The sequence below is a fragment of the Trichosurus vulpecula genome, chromosome 4 (assembly GCF_011100635.1).
Source record: "Trichosurus vulpecula isolate mTriVul1 chromosome 4, mTriVul1.pri, whole genome shotgun sequence".
NCBI classification, from domain to species: domain Eukaryota; kingdom Metazoa; phylum Chordata; class Mammalia; order Diprotodontia; family Phalangeridae; genus Trichosurus; species Trichosurus vulpecula.
The window spans coordinates 431,909,970-431,937,481 of record NC_050576.1 but is presented as its reverse complement, the minus strand read 5'-3'; the positions used below and the strand labels follow the sequence as shown (position 1 = coordinate 431,937,481).

The 27,512-nt window shown below is 46.7% G+C and overlaps 1 protein-coding gene across 1 annotated transcript; it reads right to left on the bottom strand.

The window, feature by feature from the left end:
• Positions 1-18: 18 nt before the first annotated feature.
• On the bottom strand, positions 19-27,512 carry PDCD1 (programmed cell death 1). Its single transcript, XM_036757467.1, has 5 exons — positions 27,341-27,512; positions 10,316-10,675; positions 9,786-9,947; positions 5,211-5,245; positions 19-2,257 (listed from the first exon to the last, which is right to left on the bottom strand). Exons 1-5 carry the CDS (start codon positions 27,411-27,413, stop codon positions 2,072-2,074), a joined length of 816 nt encoding a protein of 271 aa, XP_036613362.1. The 5' UTR covers positions 27,414-27,512; the 3' UTR covers positions 19-2,071.

Here is a 27,512-nt window from a genome sequence, read left to right as displayed (position 1 = left end):
AAATGGGCCTACAAAAAAATTAGGGGATATCATATCGGCATGTGGCGTGGTTTCTGTTCTCCGCCCAGTTCTCTCTCTTGCCATCCCCAAAGCCCATTGGAGCAGCTCCAGGCTAGATTCACCTCAGCCCCTCCCCACGGTCTTCACTGGCCAATATCAAGTGCAAATATGCAAAATCACCAAAGAATTCTAGTTCATCTGTCAAAGACCATCTTAAATACAAGATTTAGCAATGCCAGCAGACTGCCCTCAGGGCAGCACCATCAGAGATAGGGGTAGTGTCCAGTAAGAGCCCAGGGCTGCAGGGCTCACCAATACCTCTTGTTAAAATAAATAATAAGAATAAGAATAACTTTAAGAAGCCAAATCACAGTAGACACTGATTCAAGAAGAAGTAAGTGGCTCCCAGATCTGGGATGACCGTGCTGATTAAAAAGATGAAGAGTAATCTTTAAAGGAAAAAGTTAGACCAGCCTCAGTTCTATTGCTGTTAACCAGGCTGAGACTAGCCCAGAAAGCCACTGGACACAGCCCAGGAACCATCCTGGGGACTGGTATGTGGGAGTATGAGGATCCTGCAAGAACCTCATCCTTGGCTTTGAGGAGCTGGCAGAGCTCCGGGCTGCGGGAGCCCAATTGATGTCCTGGGGCTTGGGAGGGCTGGGAGAAAGGTGAATCTGGGGACCAAGGCTAGCAAAGGGCTGTGGAGTGGAGTGGGTCAGAATCCAGGGTGGGGTGGGGTAGGGGAGGAGGCTCCATTCCCTCTTCTATCTCCTCTAGGTTCCTGACGCAGGCTAGAGCAGCCCCAGACAGGTGAGGACAAGAGCCCAGCTCTGATCAGGCCCTGCCTCCCCAACCCCTTCAGAACCTCTAAGGTTTTCACTTTCACGGTTAGCAGCCTGTGCCCACAAAGTTTGCATTACCTCTCATTAAAAATGCCCACGTTGGGCCAATTTGGGGGGAAGGGTGTCTAACTTGCCGACACCTCCTTGCTTCTCTGTAGTGCTGAGTGTGCCCCAGGTCATGCTCCTCCCTCTCCTTCCTTGCTCTGCCCCCAGCCCATCCATTCACCCAGGAGAAGCTCTATCATCCTGCCCTAACTATGAGGATTCGATCCGGCCCCATTAATCCGCTATCCTCCTGAACGAGCCTTCCCATCTCACCCCATGGACAGAGCCCCAGATGAGGCCTGAGTTCAAGCGCTGCCTCTGATACCCAATGACTGTGTGCCCCTGGACAAATGATTGAATCTTATATTGGCAGCTCCTAAGTTTCAGAGAAGATGCTGGTCCACAGCAGCAAGGGGGACATCCTCTGTTCGTGCAGTGGTCTTAGGGGTGCCCCTTCCCTTCTCTTGGCCTGTTTTCTATAAAATGAGGGGCTGGATCTCAAAGGCCCCTTCTAGCTGTACATTCTATGAATGACCAGTAATCTCCCCCCACCCCCAACCAAGATCCATTTCCCCAGGAAGGGCAGTTTGGTGGGATGCAGGGAATAGCCTGGGACAGCTCAGGAGCCCAGTCCAGCTCTCGTAGCTACTAGCTGGGCCTCCTGGGGGCCTCTCTGAGCCTCAGCGTTCTCATCCACCTAATGAGAGGAATGAGGCCCATCTTGCATAACTCCTAGGGAAGGACAGATTTCAATGTGTGCTTTCTTAGCTCACTGGGAGCACCAGCATTGGGATCGTCAAGTCCAAGAGAACACATCCTCTTGGTTCCTACGGTCACTAGGATCAAATACAGCCCCCTGTGCATGGCCCTCAACAGCCCTTCCTTTCCACCCTCACTCCTAGCCCCCAAGGCGAATGCCAGGCAGACTGCAAAGCAAACAATCCCACCATCCCCTAGGTTCTCCTGGGACCCCTGGACAGGGGTGAGGAGCCACTGCCTCTCTCTCAGCGCTGGCCCTTCCCAGGTGCAGCGGCAGATGGGGAGGAGGGAAGGGATGGAGTTCCCACTCGTCAGGGACAGCCCACCAGCCTGCGCTCAGAAGAAAGTCCTCCAAGAGTCCGAAAGACGTCCCATCCAGGGGCTCTGAGAGTCTGCAAGCGTCCTCTTGTGGCTGTGGCACCTTACTTCCTATGGGGAGAGCTGCCGTAGAATGCAGGCTTCTCTGCCGGGAAGATGATGGTGGCGTACTCCGTCTGCTCACCCGAATCGGCCCCGCCTTGTTTGGGCACCTCAGTCTTCTGGAAATCCAGTTGGCCGTAGACCACAGTGGATACGGAGGCTACAGATGGCTCAGCCTTCTTCAAGGACTGAAAAAAGAAAATGCGGCAGATTGTCTGAGCATCTTCCCTTCCGAAGTCTCCATCAGCATTCAGCATTAGCCCCATCCCGCAGGTGAGGCAGCCGAAAGGATATCACTGTCCATAGTGTGGGGACCGGGAAGCCAGGGACACCTTGCTCTAATGCCAGCTCTGCCTGACCCTCCGTCATCTGACCACGTCTTCAGCAAGGACCAGCCCACCCTCCTTCTGGCCGCTTTTGAAAGACAGCTATGGACTTAGGGTCAGGAAGATCCGAGTTCAAATGCTGCTTCAGACACTTAACAGCTGTGTGACCCCGGTAAAGTCCCTTAACAACGCCCGCCTTGTAAAGTAGGGATCCTAATAGCACCTATGTCACAGGGTCAGTGTGATGTCCAAATGAGACCATGCGGGTTTGTAAGCTTTAATGCACAGCTGTTGTTACTGTGTGGTTCTCTTGATATCAGGGAGTGGAAAAAGAACACAGGCACTGACTTGTGAGACCTTGGATCAGTCACTTGACTTCCTTTCACCCCTTTCTCCATCTGTACAGAAACATCACGCCTCCTCTGTGAGTGATAATGGGGTCGAAATGTCACTGATGTAAGGTTCAAAGCCAACCCCAACCTGCAGATCAGAGGCCAAGGAGGCGAAGGGACCTCAGAGGATACTTAATCCAACTCTGAGTGCTAAGGCTGGAATCAGGAAGACCTGAGTTCAAATCTTGCCTTAGACACTTACTAGTTGTGTGACCCTGGGCAAGTTGCTTCACCTGTGTCTGCCTCGCTTTCCCCGTCAGTAAAATGGGGATAATAGTAGCAACTACTTCTCAGGGTTATTATGAGGATCAAATGAGATAATACTCGTAAAGTGTTTGGGACAGTGCCTGGCACATAGTAGGTGCTTAATAAATACTTATTCCCTTACTTTTTTTTAGAGGTAACCAAGTGGCACAGTGGATAGAGCCGTGGGTCTGGGGTCAAGATGAGCTGAGTTCAACTCCAGCCTCAAACACTTACTAGCTGTGTGATCTTGGGCAAGTCCCTTAACCCTAGTCTGCCTCAGTTTCTTCAACTGTAAAATGAGGATGACAATAACATCTGCATCCTAGGGTTGTTGTGTCAAATTATATTTGTAAAGCACTTAGCACAATGCCTGGTACATAGTAGGTGCTTCATACATGTTTTTCCTTCCTTTTACAAATGAGGAAATTGAGACCCAATGACTTGCCTAAGTTCACACAGAAAAAAGTTTAGTGTCAGGGCTTCAGCAGAAGGAAGGAAGGAAGGAAGGAAGGAAGGAAGGAAGGAAGGAAGGAAGGAAGGAAGGGAGGGAGGAAAGGAGGAAGGGAGGAAGGAAGGAAGAGAGGAAGGAAGGGAGGGAGGGAAGAAGGAAGAAAAGAAGGATGGAAGGAAGGAAGGAAGAGAGGAAGGAAGGGAGGGAGGGAAGAAGGAAGAAAAGAAGGATGGAAGGAAGGAAGGAAGGAAGGAAGGAAGGAAGGAAGGAAGGAAGGGAGGAAGGGAGGGAGGGAGGAAGGAAGGAGGGAAGGAAGGAGGGAAGGAAGGGAGGGAGGGAGGAAGGGAGGAAGGAAGGAAGGAAGAGAGGAAGGAAGAAAGGGAGGGAGGAAGGAAGAAAAGAAGGATGGAAGGAAGGAAGGGAGGGAGGAAGGGAGGGAGAAAGGAAGGAAGGAAGGAAGGAAGGAAGGAAGGAAGGAAGGAAGGAAGGAAGGAAGGAAGGAAGGAAGGAGGGAGGGAAGGAAGGGAGGAAGAGAGGGAGGAAGGAAGTGAGGGAGGAAGGAAGGGAGGGAGGGAAGAAGGAAGAAAAGAAGGATGGAAGGAAGGAAGGGAGGGAGGGAGGAAGGAAGGAGGGAAGGAAGGGAGGGAGGGAGGAAGGGAGGAAGGAAGGAAGAGAGGAAGGAAGAAAGGGAGGGAGGAAGGAAGAAAAGAAGGATGGAAGGAAGGGAGGGAGGAAGGAGGGAGAAAGGAAGGAAGGAAGGAAGGAAGGAAGGAAGGAAGGAAGGAAGGAAGGAAGAAAGGAAGGGAAGGAGGTAGGGAGGGAGGAAGAAAAGAAGGGAGGAAGGAAGGAAGGAAGGAAGGAAGGAAGGAAGGAAGGAAGGAAGGAAGGAAGGAAGGAGGGAAGGAAGGGAGGAAGAGAGGGAGGAAGGAAGTGAGGGAGGAGGGAAGGGAGGGAGGAAGGGAGGAAGGTAGGGAGGGAGCGAGGGAGGAAATGTTAAAAGAACGATAAAGCTGAAATGGATTGTTTGTAATTGTAGTGTCAAACACTTCCGCAGTGATTCCAGAGATGGTCTCAGGCCAAAGGGGAGACTAGAGAAGCCTGTTGTAGCCCCCATCCCCCACCAGATGCACTCTTTCTTTTTCTTTCTTGCCTTCTTCTCTCTCCTTTTTCTCCTCTCTACCACTTCCCCTCCCTTTTTCTTTCTCTCTTCTTTTTTTGTGAGATGTAGTAGAAAGAACAATTCCTTTTGGAGTCAGGATAACCAGGCTCAAATCCCAGAGAGGTGGAACTAACTTGCCCAAAGTCACAAAGATGTCTGGATTTGAACCTCTGACTCCAGAATATGTTTTTTGCAGTGGTGTTATCCTGAAGTGACATGTCTAACATCACACCAGTGAAAAGTGGCAGAACTGAGCCTCCATATGAGTCCTTTTGACTCCTAGTTCAGTGCTCTCTCCCCATACCCTGGGGACCCCAGGGACAAAAGCCAGATGGGCCTGAGAGAACAGTTAGCCCAACTTACTCATTTTACACAGAGGAAACTGAGGCCTAGGGGGAGGGAAAGGACTTAGCCACAGCTTGGCAGTGCTGGGATTTGAACCCCACTCCTCAGGTTCCAAATCCAGGATTCTCCACAGGGAGACATGCATGCCAATCTGCCTCCACAAACATGGATAGTGCCACACTTCTGGCCAAAATAAGAGGAAGAGACTCTAAAGAAACTCACCAGAGAGTCCTTGTCACTCTCAGAGTTACCAGCCCCTGTAAAGAAGACAGTTACTGGTTAGAAATAATCTAAGAGCTGAGATCTTGCAGTGGTCACCTCCCCACCTGGGCTCCTGGGGTGGGGTAGGAAGCATGGAACGGGGTGGGGGGTGGCGTAAAGGGGTGTCTTCTGGTCAGTCCAGGAAGGTCTTCCCCGACTCTGCTTTTCCTTCCCTCGTGCCTGACAGCTTTTCTTCTTTTTAAACCTACCATTCTCCAGAGATTACAAGGGAGGAGGAAAGCTCTGATCCTGAAAGGTGAGAAATCTGAAGCAAAATCCCCAAGGAGAACATTGGAGCAGAGCAGAGATTTGTTGGGAAGCCCAGAGAGGCCCCTCGGAGCCCCCAGGAGAGCCATGTTGCATAAGGCAGCATCATTGCATGAAGGTTTCATCATGGAGAGCAGAGGGTGAAGGAGCAAGATCTCCATGGCCCAATGCTCCCTATCTGCCACTCTCTCCCTCACCAATAAATAGCCCAAGGACCAGAGCAGCTGCTCCTTTCCCACCAACAGAAAATGAAACTAATACATAGAAACTAGCCTTGCTCCTCCGTGGTCACCCCTAGTGGAGGGTCAGAGCAGGAGGAAGGGTGAGAGAGGTAAATAGGTGAGGAAATCAGGCCAGGGAGGAGCCAGCCTGCAGCCTCAAGTCCCAAATGTTTGCTAACAGGGAGGAAAAGGGACTTTGAGAAATCACCACTTCCCCCACCCTAAACTGGGCTAAAGAAGATACAGTGAGTGTGGCAGGAACTTGGGGAAATGGAAACCTGAGGCTCATCAAAGTCTCAAGATGTTTCTGCCTAGTAGGGAGGGGGTGCCAGAGGCAGAAGGCTGCCCTTGGAGCCAGGAAAATCTTGACATTCCACCTTAGACATGTACTAGCTCCCTCTGACCAAGACTGTGACCCAAGACAATTCCAAAGGACCCATGATGAAAATGTCCTCCACCCCCACAGAGAACCGGTGAACTTGGAGTGCAGAGGGAAGCAGACTTTTTTTTTTACTTTATTTTTCTTAGAGGGTTTTGTCCATTTTCTTTTGCAACATGGCTAATATGGAAATGTTTTACATAACTTCACATATATCATGTGATCATATTACTTTCCTTCTCAATGGGTGGGGGAGGATAGGAGAAAGGGAGAGAATTTGGAGCTCAAAAAATTTTAAATGAATAAATAAATGAATAAACATTTAAAACAAAAACATTAAAACTTTTACATGTAATTGGGAAATCTTTAACCTAATAAAGCGAAAAAATTTTTTAAAGAAATGTACTAGCTCATTTGGACCAATACAATGATCCAAGACAATTCCAAAGGACCCATGACAAAGATGTTCTCCACCCCAGAGTAGGTGACCAACTCTGAATGCAGACTCAAATACACTATTTCATTTTCTTTTTTTTTTTTTGCAACATGGCTAATATGGAAATATGTTTTACATGATTTCACATGTATTATTGATATCATATTGCTTGCACAAGGAAGGGGGAGGGTGGAAGAAAGAGAATTTGGAACTCAATTTTTTAAATGAAAGTTAAAAATATTTTTTAAAAAAGAAGGACCCTAGATAAGTGGCTTAACTTCTCTAAGCTTCAGTTTCCTTCAGTTTCTATCAAAACGGGTATAATAGTGTTTTAAGTCCCCACTTCACAGAGCTACTGTGAAGCTCAGATGAGATGACACAGGCAAAGTGCTTTCCAGACTTCAAAGAGCTATTGAAATGTATGTAGCAATGGTAGCAGAAGCAGCGGCAGCAGCAGTAAAGGTAGTAATAGAGGCCAACGGCAGCAGCAGCAGCAGTAATTGTTATCGTCGTCATACTTTCAAAGCAGTGCCATATGGATCAGATAGTTTGGAGCTGAAAGAAACCTTAGAAAGTCTCTAACAGTTTAAGAAAAAATAGCTGATTTCTCCAAGCGACTGTCCCCTGGAGACAACCGTCTTCCATACACAGCTTCCTTTGCTGGAGAGGCAGCTGGGACAGAAAGGGAAAGCCACCTGCTCTAGGTTACACAGAAATTTGAGGTGAAAGTCCAAGTCCAGAGTTTCAAGCTTCTTCACCTCTGTGGCTTCCACAATGACCACTAGACAGGCCAGACCTCTCTTCGGATCCTGGAACTCTAGGTGGCTAGTTACCGGCACTTCCGCCCCTCACCCTCTGTACCAGTTTCTCACAGTGCAAACCAGTGGTGTTTGAAAGCAGAAGGGCTGAGTTACGGAGGACAGGAGGAAGCTGGGACATACTGAACTGTCTTCTCTTGCTTGTGTCCTGGCTCAGGGGCCAAGAACCTTCCCTGGCTCATTATCATAGTGGCAAAGGCTGAAATCAAGTTTGTGCCTTTGATGATTCTAGGAGTGTCTCTCTTAGTTCCCTCTCCTCCCACACACCTCAGGCCTAGGGGTAGGCTTACCTCAAGTAGGCATATCCCCTCTGTGTCCAGAAACCAGTCCTGGAGCTACCAGAGAGAGCCAGCCTGGCATGATGGTGTTAGAAGTTGGGTGTGAGGGCTGCCATGGAAGCTGAGACTGGCAGATTCGCTTGATCCCCAGAGTACTAAGGAATACTGCAACAGGCTATCACAATTGGGTGACAGCAAAACTGGCACCCATATGGTAAGCTCCCAAGAGTGGGGGAACACAAAGCTGCCTAAGGAGGGGCTAAGTGACCCAAGTCAGAAGTGGAGCGTGACAAAGCTCCCATGCCAGTAAGAGAGGGAGAGCATCCATGAGGGCCCCTGCCCTCCTTTATTTTTAATGGTGGGCACAGATCCAGGACATGTGGGTTTTAATCCTGACTCTGCCACTTGTGAGGGGCCAATGACTTCAATTTCCTTCTCTATAAAATCAATGTCACAAGAAGACAGAAAGGGGAGACCAGTGTAAGACAAGGGAGGCAAAGCCAAACGGTAGGGGCATATATGCACATACTTAGGCATTATCTCCCTGACAGAATAGAAGCTTCTTAAGAGGAGGGACAATTTTCTTTTCTGTCTTTGTATTATCAGTTCCTAGCACATTCCTGGCAAAGAGGAATTACTTAAACTTAATAGCAGCTTGGTGGTGCAGTGGGTAGTGTGCTGGGTCTGGGGTCAGGAAGACCTGAATTCAAATCTAGCCTCAGATATTACTAGTTGGGTGACTCTAGGCAAGTCACTTAACCATGTCTGCCTCAGTTTCCTCCTCTACAAAATGGAGATCATAACAGCACCCCCTTCCAAGGTTATTGAGAGGATCGAATGAGATAATGATTGTAAAGCACTTAGCACAGTGCCAGGTACATAAGTAAACGCTATATAAGTGTTAGCTATATTATTATTGTTATTTATTTTTATCATTATATGCTTATAGCTGAAAAAAGCTAACATACAACTTGCATGCCCTGCAGATCTTGGTCTTTGAGAGTTCAAAGGATTATAGTCTAGACCCAGAAGGATTGTCTACCCCAACCTCTTTTTTCAGATGAGGAAACTAAGGCCCAGAGAAGTTAAATGATTGACCAAGGTAGGGATTTGTCCTGCTTTTGTATCTATAGCCCCAGCACTTGACACAGTGCTTAGCACATAGTAAGTGCTTAAATGCTTTTCACCCACCCACCTATCCATCCTTCTAACCACCTACCCATCCATCCACCCATCCATCCATCCATCCAACCATCCATCCATCCAACCATCCATTCACCCATCCATCCATCCATCCATCCACCCATCCATCCATTTATCCATCCATTCATCCATTCACCCACCCACCCATCCATCCATCCATCCATCCAAAAATCCATCCACCCACCCATCCATCCACCCATCCATCCATCCATTCATCCATCCACCCATCCATCCATTTATCCATCCATTCATCCATTCACCCACCCACCCATCCATCCACCCACCCACCCATCCATCCATCCATCCATCCATCCATCCACCCACCCACCCTCAAGGGACTGACATTCTAACATGGGGAGGCAGCACCTAGAAGGGAGTGGTAGCCAGGAAATGAACTTAGGGTCTGGGAAATCACCAAGATGGCAAGTGGAACAACAGAGCGGTCCATTCCCACCCCCTTTCCTGAGGTGGTGGCTGGAGTAAGCTGTATTATTACTCCCATTCTGAAAATGAGGAAAATGTAATGATAAGAGTAAAATGACTGGCCATATTCACCCAAAAAAAGATTTAAACCCAAGTCTCCTGACTCCAATCTAGTGATCACTGATTATGAGGATGCTGAAGAAAAGGAGGGAGAGGGAGAAGAGAGAGAGGGTGGCAATGACCTCTTGAGCTCCTCCAAGCATGGGACAGGCAATTAAACAGCCAACTTATAATCATTTCTTAAGCATTTACTATGGGCCAGTCTCTGTCCCAAGCCCTAACAACACAAAAAGAAAGCAAAACCAGTCCTTGCTGATGTTCCAACAGGGGAGACAACATGTCCATCAATAGGTACATACAGAGAGGACGGAAGGCAACCTTATCAAGGAAGACCCGAGCAGGGTGAGGGGGAGGGGTGGGATGGGGGAGGGATGCTAAGGAGAGCAGTTACCTCCTCGATCTCGGAATTCTACCACAAACAGAATACAAAAGAGCAGCAGCAGGACCAGTACAGCACCCACGATGACAGAGACCACCACAATGATCCACGGGAATTTTTCTGGATGCACTGGGGTGGTGAAGGGAGGAGTCGTTGTTGAAACCACGATTCTCTCTAGAGGTTGGAGAAGAAGGCAGGAGACATATCAAGCCTCTTGTTAAGTGACACCGGGGGAAGCTCATACTCATGTGCTTTCCTCAGTGGGTCAGCCATGACTCTATAGAGCGGAGGCTATGGGAAGCCAGGAGCGTACGGGGTGTGTTCTTAATGGTGGGGCTGGGGCTGGGCTGGGACTAGATAAGGTAAAAAAGAGCAAGAGGAACAGCTAGTTCCCACAGCAGTGGCACATGACCCAGGCTGGAATTTGCCTGAACCCCAGACTACCCTGTTGGGCTCCACTAGACACAGCCTGAGAGCAGGAACCTTTCTCAGTCCCTGGTACATCGTTCGATGCCCATTTTTCCTTAGGACGAGTAACCCACCTGTCACATTGAGCTCTGACCGATCACTCTCTTCTACTGGTGGCATTTCAAAAGTCATTTCAAGATTGATAATTCCACAGAAGTATCTCCCACTGTCATCTAGCTGTAGCCCCAAAATAGTCATCTCGTAGGTCTGGTTGTCATCCAGCACGGCTATGTGATACCTGTCCTGCAGGTGAGAGCTGGGCGTGTCTTTGGGGTAGGCAGCTAACTTCACAGGCTGGCTGCCATTCTTTTCTCTGTACCAGTTTAAGATGAGAAATGGTAATTTGTGGGAGACGCTGCAGACAAAAGTGGCGTTTTCTCCTGCTGCCCTCGAGAGTTGGAGTGGCCAAAAGCCAAGGCTGTACTTGGTTTTCACTGGAAAAGAAATCAGATGTGAGAGTCTGCTGTCCATGACACCTCTGGCTTCTGACCCCTTATCTCTACCCACACAACGCTCCTTCTGCCACACCATATTACTCTCCCCTAACCTCAGCCTTGTTGAGGTTAGGGTTAGGCTAGCCAGTCACTGAGAGACCTTTCTAACCCTGAGGTTCTGTAGCTGAAGAGTTACCACAAAGGGAGGGGCTACCAGATGGGGGAAATGATTGTCTATAAAAGGTGGGCATTTGGAACAAGCCAAAAGAATTGTTCTTAGGCCTATTGTTTTCTGGAGCCTCAAACTAGCCAGTCTAATTGGTGAGAATTCGATCAAGAAAGCCATTTGTCTAGTATGTATTGAAGATGGCTGTGTCCTGGGCACAGGGCTTTCCATGTAGGTAAAGATGACACAATGAGGGGACTAGAGGATCCTAAATTTAAAGAGTCCTCTGAGGTCATCTACTATAACCCCTCTCACTTTAGAGAAGAGAAAACTGGGGCTCAGAGAGGTTAAGTGATTAGTTCAAGGTTATACAAGTAGTAAGCATCAGAAGCAGGATCTGAACCCAGGTCCTTTGACTCTGGAGCCAGTGTGCTTTCCACCATAACAAGCATTTCTGAAGAAATTCTATTTATCACCAAATATTCCCATGATGGTGAAAGGAATGAAAACCAGACCCTCTGAGAATCAGACAAGAATTTCTGGAGGGGGAAAAAAGACCAAGCATCCCATGCTTTACTCATGGAAAAGAGGGAAAACATGAGTGGATTCTGAACCGGTTGAATGACTGGGTGTAATCCTTCAGTGTCAACTTGGAAAAAGGACACCAGGCTAGGCTGGCCATGAGCAAGTTAACAGTTTTGTCAGTGACTTGGATAAAGGCACGTGTGGCACATGCTCATTGAATGTGCAGATGACACAAAGCTGGGAGGGACAGTTAACACACCGGAGGAAGGAAAACTCAATAGCCTCAGACTGAATGGAATACTGTGGAATTGAAGAGGAATACATGTAAAATCCTACATTTAAGTTCCCGAAAGTCCATTTTTCCAGTGTAAGGTAGGGAAGGCACAGCTAGCCAGCTGTTCATCTAAAAAGATGGGGAGCTTTTAGTGAGCGACAAGCTCATTTTGAATTACCAGTGTAGCATGGCTGCGCAAGGAACAAAAGCCTCCTTGGGCTGCCTTGTCAAAGGTAAAATATCCAGGATGAGAGAGAGGGTAGGCCCTCTGTCCTCTGCCCTGGGCAGACCACATCTGGAGAACAATGTTCATTACTGGGAACCATATCTCATCTGAGAGAGCAATCTCAGTGGACAAGGAGCCCACCAACCATGCCAACACCAACACCAACTGCCAACCAACTTTCATGGCAGGCAGGAAAACCAAAAGCCCCAGGAGCAGCAGCACCACCCTCTGCAGACCACTCACCCTGCTTCCAGTCTGTCCTTGAAGCCATTGTCCAGGCAAACAACCCCTAGGGAGATATGACCTGCTGGCTGTCCCTGCAGGAGTGACAGCCCCCATGCTTACCAGCCACTGCTCCAAAAGGCATGGAAAAGGAAATTATCAACAGCTAAGTCCTTGGTGCTGTCCAATGTTTTAGTATCAGAAACAGAGTTGATTTTATCAATGAGGATGATACAAAGAATATGTGTGACCATCTGGACCACTCTACCCTTAGATCCAGGGCTCCTACCATCTGTCCTGCAGCTGACCCTTCCCATATGCATCATTCCCCCTAAGAACACGCGCTCCATCAGAGCAGGGGCCATCTTTTCTATTTGTATTGTCAATATTGTATTCAGTACCTGGTAAACACTTAACAAATGCTTTTCCATCCATTCATTCATTTACATGCTAGGGAAAACATTGATAAGGATCCAAAAGCAGGAGACCAGGATGACGAATGAAGGGCCATGAGCTCATGCTTTATGAGCATTGAATGAATGAACTAGGGATAATGATTCTGGAGAAGAGAAGACACAGAGAACAGCAGAGTTGTGTGGACATTTTTGAAGGGTCCCCAAATAGGAGAATTAGTCATGTTCTGAGACTTGTCAGCAAGCCACACCATTGGCCACCAGCAAGAAACTTCTCCCCCAAATGAATAGGAAGACTGACCACTTCCTTTAATGAGGCATGAATAAAGCCTGGCCTTCATTACCATTGGCCTATGATGAATTCTTGCCAGATACAGAAGTGGGGGCCATATTATTTTAAGCTTTCCGGATGACTGTGCTGTCCAAAGCCAGTTGACCTCAGTGGTCCCTAAGAACCACAGCCCGATGGGGCACGGCTGCCCCATCCTATCAGACAATGCCAGGGCTCCCCTGGTCCTGCACTTGACAAACTGCCCTGACCCAGATCAGACTCTGTGGAGGATGGATGAGTGTTTGCTGTGACATGTACAGAATGCCAGCATTGCCATGCTAACCAGAGCTGGTTTATAATGAAGTGAAGTTCTTGACACCAAGTAAGGAGTTACCCACAACCCTGGTAAGTGCACATATCAACTAAAGCTTCTGTGTTTGGGAACTAACTGATCCTGCTCTGACTACTTCCTTGCTTCATCCAGCACTCTTCATGCTTAGGCACCTCCCACCTCAGATGCCTCTTAGCCTTGTGACTCTGGGCAAGTCCCTTCCCCCTGTCCCATTCTGGGCTTGAGTCCCTTATCTGTAAAATGAGGGAGTTAGATGGATGGCCCCTGAGAACCCTCCCAACTCCCAGCCTCTGATCCTATGAATATAGCATAAGGTGAGGTGTGGAGATAAAGCAGAAATTCTAGAAATTGAAAAGAGAGAAAACTCAAGCATTTACTAAGAGCCTGCTGTGTGCTGATCACTAGAGGGGGGAGCCAAAAAGGAAGCAACACCTGCCCTCAGGGAGCAGGGAGGCAGAGTAGCGGGCACACAGATGAGTAAATACAAAGTAGATTTGGGGATGAAGCACAGGAATGAAGTGGAGGGTAAGGAAGACCTCTTGTAGGAGGTGGCCCTCAAGGTCCATTCCAAGAGGAAGAGATGAGAAGGGAGGGCATTCCAGGAATGAGGGATAGCCTGAGCAAAGGCGCAGAGATGGGAAATGAACAGTTTGGCAGGAATAAAGATGTGAGCCTGGAAATAAGGCTGGAACCAGATGGGGGAAGAACCTCCTTGCCAACCAAAGAGCCAGGGAAGGCAGCCTGGAAGAGGTGATCCTTGAGCTAAGATTAGATGACTAAACAGGCTGAGGTGTGGGTCAGACCAGACACCCCCAGAGCTTGTTCAGCTCTGAGACTCCACAAGCTTCTTGCATCAGATGGTCCCTGAGTCCTGTTTTGTCTAACCTGCCTGTGATTAGAACTCCAGACTGAGGGCTCAGCCACCATTTCTGCCTTCCCAGTCTATGTGCCCTTTTCAGGCGTGTGGGACCATAGGGGTGGGTGTTCTGAAACCTAACCGTCTTCGGCACCAGGCTGCCGAAAAGCTGCACCCACCCCCGAGATGCAAGGAAAATAGCTTCCCTGAGAGGGGCCAGGTGGAGAGAAGGGGGGCAAACAGCTGCTCTGGAGACGGGAGGGGGTGGCAGTGTGGAGAGCGCAGGCTCCCTTGAGCTGGGGCAGCTTCCTCTCCAGGCTAGAAGGATAGCACAGCCAGAGGGTTTGGGGTTTTTTAAGAAGCAATAAAAACCCAGTCAATTACCCCAAGGCCTGAGAAATACGTTGGAAAACTTCAGTGACGTCACCACTGATAAAACAAAGGCAGTGAACTGTAAGCTGCAGAGGAGGGAGGTGGGGAAGACAGACCAACCATGCGCACTCATAGACTGAAGGCTGAAGGGACTGGAAAGGTCTAGTCCAACCTATGTTCTCCCAGTCTACAAAGGGAGGAACTGAGGCTCCCCTCCCATTCTCATGGCTGGTTGTACATACATTGGATGTAATCCAGTTTGGCTCAGCAAACAGTAATTAAGCACCTACTGCATGCCAGGTCCAGGGGACACAGGCAAAAGCAATCAGTCTCTGACTATAAGAAGTTTACATTTTTGTCCGTGTGGGGAGAACGACACCCACAGAGGAGTATTGCCAAGACACAAAGTGTACTGGACCCTATCAAGTGGGGGGCTCATGGAGGCTGCACCTGAGCCTGAAGACGGCTACAGACCCCAAGAAAGGAAGGTGAGGAAAAGATGCAGAAACCCACCTGGGCAAAGACCTGGTGACAGAAAATGGAATGGTGTTAAAAACAACTCTAACGCTTTAGTTCAGCTCACTTTTGACCGAGTGAAGACAATCTATTAGAGATCGGCAGTAACCTGAACAACAGAATGTTCTATGCCCTGGCCTAAAAGTAACCCTATAAATAACACATAGGGTGGAGAAATCCCACTGGAGATTTGGCTCCTTAGAGTGAGTATTAGGAACAGGCAGTATTAGTCTGTGGCGATAAAGAAAAGCCCCACAATCCAGTGAGACATGGAGCATGTCAGATTTGGAGCCAAGAGCTCTAAGATCATCAGGGAGGTGAAGGGGAGTCACAGGACTTGAGTTCAAATCCTGCCTCTGATGCTTATTATTTTGTGACCTTAGGCAAGGTGGGATTATCTGGCATGCTCCGACTCCTCCCCAGCTGCTACTTTATCTCTCTGATGCCTTCTGTCTGTGTAGCATTCATCTTGTATGAACTGACTGAGGGACACATTGTCTTTCCCATTAGAATGTAAGAATGGCAGTCAGGGCCTGCTTTTGCTTTTTCTTGGTATCCCCAGTGTTCAGCACAGTGGCTGGCCCAGAGTCAGGGCTTATTTGTTGCTGATTGGTGGAGGGAATATGAGGGAAAGATGTAAATGGAAAAAAGAACAAAGCTCCCCAGTTTGAGTCCCTCCAAGGAGGGGCCCGAGGGCTGGATGCTGGGAGGGAGAATCAGGAGAGAGGGACCGGGCAGGAAGACACAGGTCACCCTCGTGGAAGGCACCTCAGTGAATTATAGAGGAGGGAGGAGCTCTGTGGTTTGTGTGTGTTTGAAATTTCACCCAGTGATCTCTCTGCAGGAACGCTGGCTTCCAAGCTCTGCTTGTGCTCACAAGGAAGATGCCCAGCACAGGCAGCATCCATTAGACTTCCTTACATCTCCCTGAATGCTGAGAGCCTTTGACAACACCGAAGGACACAGCCGGAGCCAGCTCAAACTGGAAAGCTGATGGTTAAATTTCTAGCGTCAACATTTACGCCTCAGAAATCAACAAATGCTACACATCAGGGCCTGGTTTGCTGTTTTGTTAATGTAAGACTTAAGGAGATGATGGAGAAATAACGGTGCCGATCAAACATGAAAGTGTTGCCGGCACATTTTGTTTCAGAGAACGAATAGACATTTATCAGGACCCCGCCCCCAACACTCACCATAAAACATTTGTTTAATCCACATGAAAATGAATCTCAAAAGTCAAAACTGCTACTAATTCACTGTGTGACCTGATGTGAGTCAGTTTCCCTATCAGAGTCTGTTTCCTTCTCTGTTAAATGAGCAGTTTGGACTCCTTCCGGCTTCAAAATAGAGAAATAAAGGAGGCAGATTGCCATCAAAGGAAGTGCTGAGTGGGTCTTGGGGAAGCAGCTGCCTTCAAACTCTGTTGGTCTCTCTTGACTTTAAGACACCAATATAGGACAAAGCCACCTTTTACCGAAGGCTAGTGAGTGCGTGTATTTGGGTGGGTGTATGTGTATGGTTTATACGCACAAGACGGTTTGGCGTAGACTTCCCTTGAGAGACGGCAGTCAGACTAGCATTAGAAGACCCGGGGCCAGTGGAGCATTTCCTCCCCTGCCCCTTCCACGTCCCTGAAACTCAGTTTCCTCATCCGTAAAATGGAAATAAAAACCCTCGCGCAACCCACCAACCAGGCTCATTGGGAGAAAAGCTTTTTGTAAATGTTGAGGTATTAGAGAAAGGGGGATGACTCACTCCTGATAATACTCTAGCTGTGCGAGGCATTTTAAAACTAGCTTGTTATTGGAAAAAGTATTCCACCACTAACATATTTCTGTTCATTGGTACAGCCCCACACCACAAACTATCCAATGATTATTTCCAACCCAAGTCCCCTGGGTATCTTCAATTCACCCTGTCTAAACCAAAACTCATTATTTTCCTCCCCAAACTCACCCACATTATAAACTTCCCTATTTCTGTCAAGGTCATCACCACCCTTCCTGGAGCCCAGGGACCCAGCTCCCAAACCCCATCATCTTCCTCAGTTTCGCTCCCTCCCTCACCCTGCCACCACCACCACCACTCCCTCCCCTGCCATTTCCAATCCGTTGCCAAGCCTTCTCATGGATTCAGAATCATAGACTTGGAAGTAGAGAAGATTAAGTCATCAAGTCCAACCTTTGTATTTTACAGATGAGGAAACTGAGGCCCAGAAAGGTTAAACAATTTGGCTAAGGTTACAGAGGTCCTAAGTGACAAGTGAGATTTGAACCCAGATCCTCGGATTCCATGTCATGTGCTCTTCCACACTCATTAACATCTCTCATATCAATCAGTCCCCTTCTCCCTTCTCACTCAGCTACCTCAATAGCCTCCTAATTAGTCTTCCTGTCTGAAGTCTCTCCACTTCCAATCCCTCACGCCCCTAGCTATGAAAGTGATATACCCAAACAAAGGTCTGCGCTTGAGTCACTCCCTCACTCCATAAATTCAAGGCGCTCTCTAAGGCCAAATACAAATGCCCAAGTTTGTCTTTTAAAGCTCTTTACAACCTGACTGCAACTTAACTTTCTAATTGTATTGTCCCTCAGTGCCTGTCACATGCACCACGCTCCAGCAAAACTCACCTTCCTCATACATGATGTTCCATCACCCATTTCCCCAACTCTGGACAGGCTGTCCCCCAGGTAGGAAGTGTCTTTTCTCTCCTCACCTTCACCTCCCTTCAAATCTGAGCCCAACATCACCTCCTAAAGGAAGCCTTTCTTCTTCTCCCCAATGCTAGAGCTTCCCTGCCCCCGATTACCTAGGGTTCATTTTCTATACACTTACATTGGTGCCTATTGCCTTCCCCTACAGAAGGTAAGTTATTTGGGAGTAGGGAGGGCTTCATTCTCTGGGTTTGTAGCCCGGTGTGGTGCCTAGTACATAGTGAACACTGATTGTCTGCTGATAAATACTGATTGACTAATTCATCCAAAGAAATAGATGGTGACCAATGGTTGCTGTCCCTCAATACAAGTGAATGTGCTTTAGATCACCAGGACTTGCTTCTTCACTGCTTGAAGTTTCACAATGTGCTTTATTTTCAATGTACCCATGAGGTGAATCTATGCATCAAGTATTTTTGTCCCATTTTATAGATGACCGATCTAAGCCCTAACACATAAAGTTACTTGCCTAAAGTCACACCACTAGTAAGGATCAAAGTCAGGATTTGAATTCAGATCTTTTGACTCTGAGTTGAGCACCCTTACTACTGCAGAGCCCAGAGCTAAAAAGGACAAAGGAGCAGCAGGTTGCCTCAGCATGTATGGAATAGCTTTCATGCCGTTGCCTTTCCTCCAAGGACTGAGTAGGAAGCATCAGGGGCTGCTCTCACAATCCTGATGCCTCTTTCTCCTTTTTGGATTCTCCCAAGAAATTTCCCCAGAGCTTGAGAAAAGCTGGTGTCACATATGCAAAACACAATTTACCTAGAGTAAATCAATCCAGAGAAATCCAAGTGAAAGCCTTGTGAACCACAAGGAGGTTAGAATACACTCAATGAGTCTTCTCTAGCAGGGATGGGACAAGATGTTCCCTGAAAGCATAAACCATGATTAAAAGGAACAGGAGAGAGGATAAACACAGAGATAGTGACCATCAGGGAGCTCAAAGGAGTCTTGGAACCCAGAAACACTCAACTGGACAGAGAAAGAAAATCGATTAAATGTATGCTCTTAGGGCAAAACATGACCAACTAAGAACAACTCACCTAAGAAATCAGTGTTATATAAATTAATGTTTCTTAATATTATACCATTAGGAAAACAATAATCACAATCATATTAAAAACAAAAACATCCAAAATCACATGATGATCCTTCTCTGTATCCCAGTAGATACAGAAAAAAGCTTCTGATAAAGTACAGTACTCATTTGCACGTTGTTAAAAAAATTCAAAGTATAGTCATAGAGGGATCATTTTTTTAATCTTTTTAAAAGTATCTAACCAAAAGCAAATATCATATGCAATAATGATACACTAGAAGCTTTCCTAATAAACACATGAGTAAATCAAGGATGCCCACTCTCCCTACTATTATTTGATTCTAGAAATGCTAGAACAATAGCAATAAAGAAGAGAAAGAAGTTAAAAGCATAAAGATAGGTAAAGAAGAGACAAAACCATCCTGATATTTTTGATGACATGATGAATTAATTAGAAAATATGGGGAATCACCTATGAGACCAATTGAGACAATAACTTCTGCAAAGTTGCAGGCTACAAAATAAACCTACAAAATCACATTTCTATATATTGATAACAAAATCCAAGAGGTAGAAGCAGTGTCAGATTTTATATTCTTGGGCTCAAAGATCACTACAGATGGTGACTGCAGTTATGAAATAAAAGATGTTTGCTCCTCGGAAAGAAATCTATGGCAAATCTGAACAACGTACCAGAAAGCAGAGACATCATCTCGCCAACAAAGGTCCATATAGTCAAAGCTATGGTTTTTCCATTAGCAATGTATGACTGTGAGAGTTGGGCTATAAGGAGAGCTGAATGATGCCAAATTTCAAATGATGGTGATGGAGAAGACTTTTGAGAGTCCTTTGAACAGCAAGGAAAACAAATCAGTCAATACTTAAAGAAAATAATTTAGGTTATTCACTGGAAGGTCAAATACTGAAACAGAAGCTTAAATACTTTGACCACATAATGAGAAGACGGGAGTCATTGGAAAAGACCTTGGTGTTGAGAAAGACTAAAGACAAAAGAAGGGGGTGGCAGAGGATAAGACGAATAGATAGTGTCGTGGAAACAATGAACACAAGCTTGGACAGACTTTGGGAGACAGTAGAGGACTGAAGGGCCTAGAGCGCGGCGGTCCATGGGATCACGACGACCAAATATGGCAATAACAAATAATTCAAAGGGAAATCTCATTCAAAATAACTACAAAATGTATAGAATTCTTGTACTCGATCTACAAAATGCGCAAAATACTTGTAAAGATTCCAATGCAATGTGCTCCTTAAAGCACTCAAATAGCTGGAGGAATATTCGGTGCTCAAGGCTGGGCTGTGCCTGTAATAAGGTCATAATAAAAATGACAAATTTGCGAAAATTTGTTTACACTCTTAGTGCTGCACCAATCAAACTATCAAATGGATACTTTACAGAATTTGATGAAATAACTAAAGAAAGAAATAATAACTAAAGATACTTGGAGAAAAAGGATCTGGACTATCAAGGGAAATATAGAAAAAATATAAAGATGAAGGACAAATAGCACTTCCCGGACTCACGTTATATAACAAAGCAGCAATCAACAATGCCTGTCCTGAATTGGTTTAAAAATAGAGAAATAAATCAATGAGACATAGACCAGACAAGAGAGAATCTCCAATGGTGGAACTCAATAATAATCTAATGCTTAATAAACCAGAAAACATAAACTACTTAGGAAAGAACTCCCTATTACATAAAAATTGATGGAACAACTGGAAAGCAGTCTGACAAAAATAGGCTCAGGCCACAACAAATTCACCGTGGACATAGGACCCAAAAAATTTGTAGAAAAGAAACAGATCATACACCTTTCACTGCTAGGAGCAGGATGCAGATTTTTAAGCAAAGAGGGATAGAGTTTTTTTAATTAAATAGATGACTCTTATTGCATGGATTTTAAAAAGCTTCTGCAAAAAAAAAACAATAATTTGTCTAGGATGAGAAGGGAAATAAGAAGAAAGAAAGAAGAAAAAATCTAGTCAAATTTCTCAGATAAAATATTTATAGTAGCACCACGAAGTAGAAGCCTAGTGATTGGGAACTAGATAAACAAACTGTGGTACATAAATATAATGGAATACGACTGTGCTGTGAGAAATGGCATGGAAAGATTAACATATTATGATGCAAAATGGAGTAAGCAAAGCCAGGAAAACACTCTCCCCAATGACTGTAACAACATAAATGGAAAGACCAACCACAAAACAACTAAAAATGAATATTGAAAATTACAAACAAGGAAGCTTCCAAAGAAGTGAAATGAGAAGGCCCCCTCATCCCACTCCTTTGCAGAAATGGGAGATCCATGGGTGTGGTACATTGCAAGTATTTAAAGACTTTTTAATCTATTGGTTAGATTTACTAATTTTTTCTCTTCCTCTTTTTAACAAAAATTATTTTTTAAATAGCTCTCTAGTAGAGAGAAAAGAGGAGAGATAAAGGGAGAAATTTTGTGATGTATTAAAAAAAATCAGTAAAAATTATTTTAAAGATGAAAACACACTCTCCACCAACAAAAGGACCACAGAGAATAAAGAGGTGTATGAGCTGACAAAAGATGGGTCATCATTTGGATCCCTGCAAATTTCCTCATCATCTTGATTCCCATCTCAGGCAGGTTAACCTATAAGAAGCAGGTTAACCAAAAACAACACAAGATACACAAACACACACACACACACACCAATTGTATTATCAACAGCTTCTCAACAGTTACCATGAAAAAAAAATCAACTTTCTCTTTTCCATGTATGGTTGTGAGACCTTCCCTCCTTAGTCCTCTGCCTCAAACTCAGAGCCAAAGAAAAGAGATGGTGATTTGGACATTTCCTTCAGGGATTCATGTTGAAGAGCAGAGCACTGGCAGGTAGCATCAGAAGCCAGAAAGAACATTGGCTCCCATTCCTTCTTTGCCCATAGTCTAGTAAGCCTGACATTGGGAGGGAGTAGACACTGTCCCATCCTGGGCTAAGGACACACAGGGCTTGAGTGAGCCAGGAGACCATATAAACACCGCAGACCTTGGACTGACATCTACTCCTTTTCTCTTTCACCCAGGATGCCTATTTGAATGCCCAGTAGATGCAAACCAGAGTATGATTTTCCATGGAGGGGGTCAGACAGCTGAGCTCAGTTTCCTTATCTCACTCACTGGCCTGGGCACACCTTTTTACCCTTTCAGAATTTCCCTAAATCAAAAAGGCAGAAATAATTAAGGACCTTGGGGCAGCCATGTTCCTCCCAGACCCAAGGGATCCTTTCTCACCACGTGCAACCATAGAAGTTTAGAAATTCAACCTACCCTTCCCTGGTCACCAGGAAGCTCTGAATTGTAATAGCATTTCAAATCCACGTAGCAAGACCCCACTATTCTCACAACACTCCTGTGCAGTGGGGAGTACAGTCTTCCCACTTTATAGACGAGAAAACACCAAACTCACGGAGTTGAAATTGCTTGCCCAAAGTCACATAACTAGAATGTATCAGACCCAGGGCTGATTCTGCTCAGGTCCTCTGACTCCACATTCACTACTTTCCCCAGAACCCCCAAATTAAAGGGGAGGCTCCCATCATCATGGTAGAGCCCTCCCTCCAAGATGATCCCCAATTTATCCTGTCAATAGCTTGTTTGCTCACAGTTGTTTCATATTGTCACTCCTATCACACTGAGAGCTCACTTTTGAGAGCAGGGACTGTCTTTGGCCTGTCTCTGGATCTCCATCACACAGCAGAAGGTGCTTAATAGTTGGCTGACTGAATTCAAGTTTTTCAAAGGCTATAGAACACGGCCCTTCCCACCCTGCCTAACTTATTCTCCTCTTGGTAATAATTATCGCTGACAGTTCCATATCTCTGTACAATTACAAAACATTTTGCATAAATTTTTCCATGTCATGTGAGGCAGATGACCTATCTTACAGATTACTGTTAATGCAAATTTCAGTTAATGCAAGTACTGTTGCACTCATTTTCCAGACAGGAAAAACTGGGCAGCCCAAAAAGGATCCGTTGTCATGAAGCTGTTAAGTGGCAAAACCTGGGCCTCTCGCTCAGGTCTCCTGAGTCCAAATCTTGGAGCTGTCTTGCCTGCATCACCCTGCCTTTTTTTTCATACGAATGTGTAAGTTTGGGCATGTCTGTTTGAAATGACGACCAGTTGTTTGTGCACTTCGAATCCCTCAGTTTATTCCAAACCATCACCGAGTCACTTCCTCTACAAGCTCTTTTCCATGCTGACAAGCCCCCTTTCAGCCTTGATGTCCTGCAAGGTCCCTCTCACCTCTAAATCCTGGGATTCAGCTAAGCCTCAGCGTCTCCCACTGGGGAAGCCCCTAGGTGGGTCTCTGCTGAATGCTCTCTCTTTTCTCTGTCATCTCAGGGAGGGGGGCACAGATCCAAGCAAAGCAAAGCACCATACCCAAGGTTGGTCTGGGTCCTGTGGGATCTGGGGGAGACAGCTTGGTACAATTGAAAGAGCATTGGGAGTCAAAAGACCTAGATTCGAATCCCTCTGTTGCCATTTACTAGTTCTGACTTAGACCTTGGGCACATGACCCAGCAGTGAAGTGACAGTGGTGGACTAGATAGCCTGAGATCCCTTCTAGCTAACCTGCTAACCTAGGGGTGGGGAACCTGCAGTCTCGAGGCCACACGTGGCCTTCTAGGTCCTCAAGTACAGCCCTTTGACTAAATCCAAACTTCACAGAACAAATCCCCTCAATAAAAGCATCTAACCTATGATCTTCTTGAGACCCCAATGGAGAGGAATCAATAAGTAAGCATTGAATGAATGAATGAGTCTCCTTTTTCAATTCTTATCCTAGAGCTTTTCTCTTCACCTGTTGCTGATTTTCTTTCATTTAACTCCCAAATCTTCCTCTTTACAAGGTTTTTCTGCTCACTGCCATTCCATTTAGTAATGTCTGCCTTCCTATGAGTTCCCTCCCACCACACATCCATGGCTATTCTTTCCCAGAAGCCTCTCTCCTGGTTTCCCCTTCCTCCCCTCCCTTCTTTCATGTGTCTTGTACTGGGGCAGACTTAGTACTATCTCTTCCCAAGGCTACTCAGAAGTTGATCCAAGTTTTTTGTCCCCTGCTATGATCAGTTCCTGACTCTTTCATTGTCTTACTTAGGGAACCTTGGACCGGTCGAATCCCATCTCAATTTCATCATCTGTAGAATGGGAGCATCGGACTAGATCAGCTCTGAGGTCCCTGCCAGATCTCAATCCGTGGTCTCTTCCCAGTTCCTTCTGGTTTTATTTCTCAGAACCACAGAATCTCAGAATTAGAAGGGATGCCTGGACCATCTAGTCCAGGGGTCCTTCACCTCTTCTGAATCATGACCCTCTTTGGCAGTTGTGGGGAAGTCCATGGATTGTTCTCAGAATCGTGCTTTCAATAATTGAAAGAAATAATCAATTTCAGTCAGAGGTTCCCGAAAGCATGCCTTTGGCCCCTTGGGCCAGGTCTGTCCCCAACAAGTGTGGGTGACAATGTGGGCACGTTGTTGCTGCACTTGTCATTTGCTTGTTCAGTCGTGTCCTACTCTTTGTGACCCTGTGGAGCCGAGCACACCAATACTGTCCACAGGGTTTTCTTGGTAAAGACAAGAGAGTGGTTTGCTGTTTCCTTCTGCAGTGAATTAAGGCAAACAGAGGTTAAGTGACTTGCCTAGGGTCACATGGTTAGTAAGTGTCTGAGGTCCGATTCGAACTCAGATCTTCCTAACTCCCAGCCCAGTGCTTTATTCACTGAGCACCCTAGCTGCTCCCACCTGGTGCAGAGTAGATGCTTAATAAAATCCTTATTGATTATAACCAAACTCCACCTTACAGTCATGGAACCTTCCTGAACATGGCTAATCTGACGGCCCATGTAGTATAGACCGTGCCTGGGGATCTTCACTGCTGTGTCCTTCTCCCACCCCCAACCCACGAAAGTGTTTCATCTAACACTTGTGTTTGGTAGGAATCCTTAGACCAGTTTTAAAGCCCTAACAGAGTCATAAAAGAAAGTGTGTGTGTGTGTGTGTGTGTGTGAGTGAGAGTGTGTGTGAGTGAGAGTGTGTGAGAGTGTGTGTGTGAGTGAGAGAGTGTGTGTGTGTGTCTGTGTGAGAGAGAGAGAGAATATGTGTGTGAGAGTGTGTGTGTGTGAGAGAGAGAGAGAATGTGTGTGTGTGAGAGTGTGTGTGTGAGTGTGTGTGTGAGAGAGTTTGTGTGTGTGTGTGCCCTGCCAAGCTGAAATCCAAGTCCTGTAGAGAAACTGTGCAACTATGTTTATCATCTGAGTTCCAGCTTTGATCAGTTGGGAGAGATCCATCACCATCCCGGCCCTGGAGTGATGACATTTTCAGGCCCTGTAACAAACAAAGACCATTTCCTAAGGCACAGAGGACAGAAGGAATCCTCTCACCAAAGCACTCATGGATTCATGGGTGGGGCTGTAAGCTACAACCTCAGCCTTAAAGAGAGAGCATCCACCTGTAGAGATCTTTCCCTGGGTCAGCTCCCTGTCACCTGAAGAGCTGGCCTGAGGCATGGCCACAGCACCATGTCATTCATCCCCTTAGGTGCCTCAGTCATCCAAGGTCAACCTGGACAAGAGGAGCTCCTGACCTCAGCAGTCTGCCTCCCTCCATGGTGAAGAGCAGGGAGGTTGTAGGCCATGGAGACTTGCTGGGAGCTGCCTATTGCCCCTCCCATGTAGATGGTCAAGGAAGAAAGCTTTTCAAGAGACCCAGGAATGATTAGCTGGTTTCCCCTTTCAGACCTAGAACTCCCCAAGTTATCCAGGTTCTCCCCTAGTCTTATGGGAGGCACTAAATCATATCCCTGAAGGAAACTGAAAATACGAGCTTATTTTGTTTCTGAAAAACCAATACAGGATTATCAAAGGTGGGGGAGGTCTGGGTTCTTTTTTTCTTTTTTATGTAGGTAGTAGAAAAAAAAGACTGTAAGCCTGAAAGAATATCTTACGTGCATGTATGTGACACATGGGTGTGTGTGTGTGTGTGTGTGTGTGTGTGTGTGTTTTACAATTGTTTGTAAACCCCAGGAGTATCTTAGAGAAACATCTCCAAAGGAGAATGAATTGTAGCTGTGATAATTACATTGTATCAGGAAAGCTCCTTACAGAAGAAAAGTCTCCGATCAGCCCTTGACAGTTTCTCACCAGCTTTCATGTCTATCGTCTCATTTGGTCAGCTCTCAAGCCCACAGGTCAGGCTGGGCCAGCACTATCTGCATCCCCATTTTACTGATGAAGAAAAAAGAGTAGAGTCCAGTCTAGAGGCAAAAGTGCCCGATTTTCTTAGAGCCAACCACTTCATTTCACAGATGAAGAAGATGAGGCCTAGCATGATGAAGTGAGAGCCCAGGATCACACAGGTAAGAAAGCATCCAGGATGAGATTTGAACCCAGGCCCTCTGGCTCTAGAGCCCCTGGTGGGAATCCTATTTCTGCTGTTTGCTGAATGGTCTGTGACTTCTCCCTGCCTTTCCCTCAGGCTTTTCAAGCAGCATACACCAGAAGAGTCTCACTGGCCGTTGTCCTTCATGGGGACACACTAAGGTTTGTCCTTTCCTGCTACCCAGGCCAGGGGGTTGACTTCCATGAGCATCTGCCTCCATGAGTCCCTCCCAGACTGCTTGCTCTCCCTCCAGCAGCAGGGTCTGAGCCACACAGTGGAGCCCTCCTTGACTGCTCTAAGGCTCCCTCTGCTCTCCCTCCAGCAGCAGGGTCTGATCCACACAGGAGAGGCCTCTGTTCTCTGCTCCCTTTTATTCCTCGTTATTTCTGGGTGGCTGTTAACCAGGTCTCCTGACTTGAAGATCCCTTACAAAGGGAAAGGTGCTGTGGGCTGCTGGAACAAAAGCTGGCAGCCCTGGCTTTAGGGTCAGAGGACCTGGGTTCAAATCCTACCTCAGCGACATATTGCCTAAGTCATCTGGGGCAGCTCATTTCAACTCTGTTAAATGAGGAAGTTAGATGAGATGACCTAGAAGGCACTTCCTAGGAAGTCCTGCCTTTGATCCTTAAAGCTTGTGTGGCCTCAGGGAGGCCACTTTACCAACCTGGACCTCAGTGTCCTTACCTGTAAAATGAAAGTGTCAGAGCAGGTCACCTCAGAGGTCCCTTTGAACTCAAGGTCTATAATTCTATAGTCCTCAGTCCTGGCTTTGGCCCTTACTAGCACGTAACCTTGGCATGTCATTAACCTGCTTTTCCATCTGCAAAATGAGATAATAACTGTCTCTGTGTGTCTAAGTCTGTCTGTCTCTCCGTCTCTGTCTCTCTCTGTCTGTCTCTCCGTCTCTGTCTCTCTCTGTCTCTCTGTCTCTGTCTGTCTCTGTCTCTCTCTCTCTCTCTCTCTCTCTCTCTCTCTCTCTTTCTCTCTCTGTATCTCTCTCAGCAAAGCAGTATAGAAGTGTCCATTGTTATTATTAGTCTTTTCATTCCCCTGACTGTTGTCTACCCACACTTGGTGCTCAGTCATACTCTTTGGTCGATGTGCTGATCTCCATCCTGATCTCAATTCCAAAGCCTTTTAGCAAGGTTGGATTCAATGCCTGGGGCAGGCACCCACCCCCACCCGCCTGCTGAGCACCCTCCTGACATAGGACTCTCACCAGGCTTATACCTGATAGGACTCAGAGAATAGCCCTGCGGGCTCCCCACATACCTGGTACCAGTTGTGATGCCCAGAGAAGCAACCCGAAGCAGCAGACAGCCCCATTCCCCCAAGAGGGCCTCATGGCCGCCTTGGCAGGGTGGATCTTAGGGGCTGGCCTCCTTAGACCCCAGTTGTGGGAGCAGCTCGGCAGCAGCCTGCCCAGCCTCTGCCTTTCAGAGCA

Excerpts from the sequence above, each read along its gene's own strand:
- PDCD1 (XM_036757467.1), bottom strand. The coding sequence starts at position 27,413 with ATGAGGCCCTCTTGGGGGAATGGGGCTGTCTGCTGCTTCGGGTTGCTT. Across the intron at positions 10,676-27,340 it reads GGCATCACAACTGGTACCAG|TGAAAACCAAGTACAGCCTT; the intron begins GTATGTGGGGAG and ends TTTCTTTTCCAG. Across the intron at positions 2,258-5,210 it reads AGAGTGACAAGGACTCTCTG|TCCTTGAAGAAGGCTGAGCC; the intron begins GTGAGTTTCTTT and ends TTCTTTTTTCAG.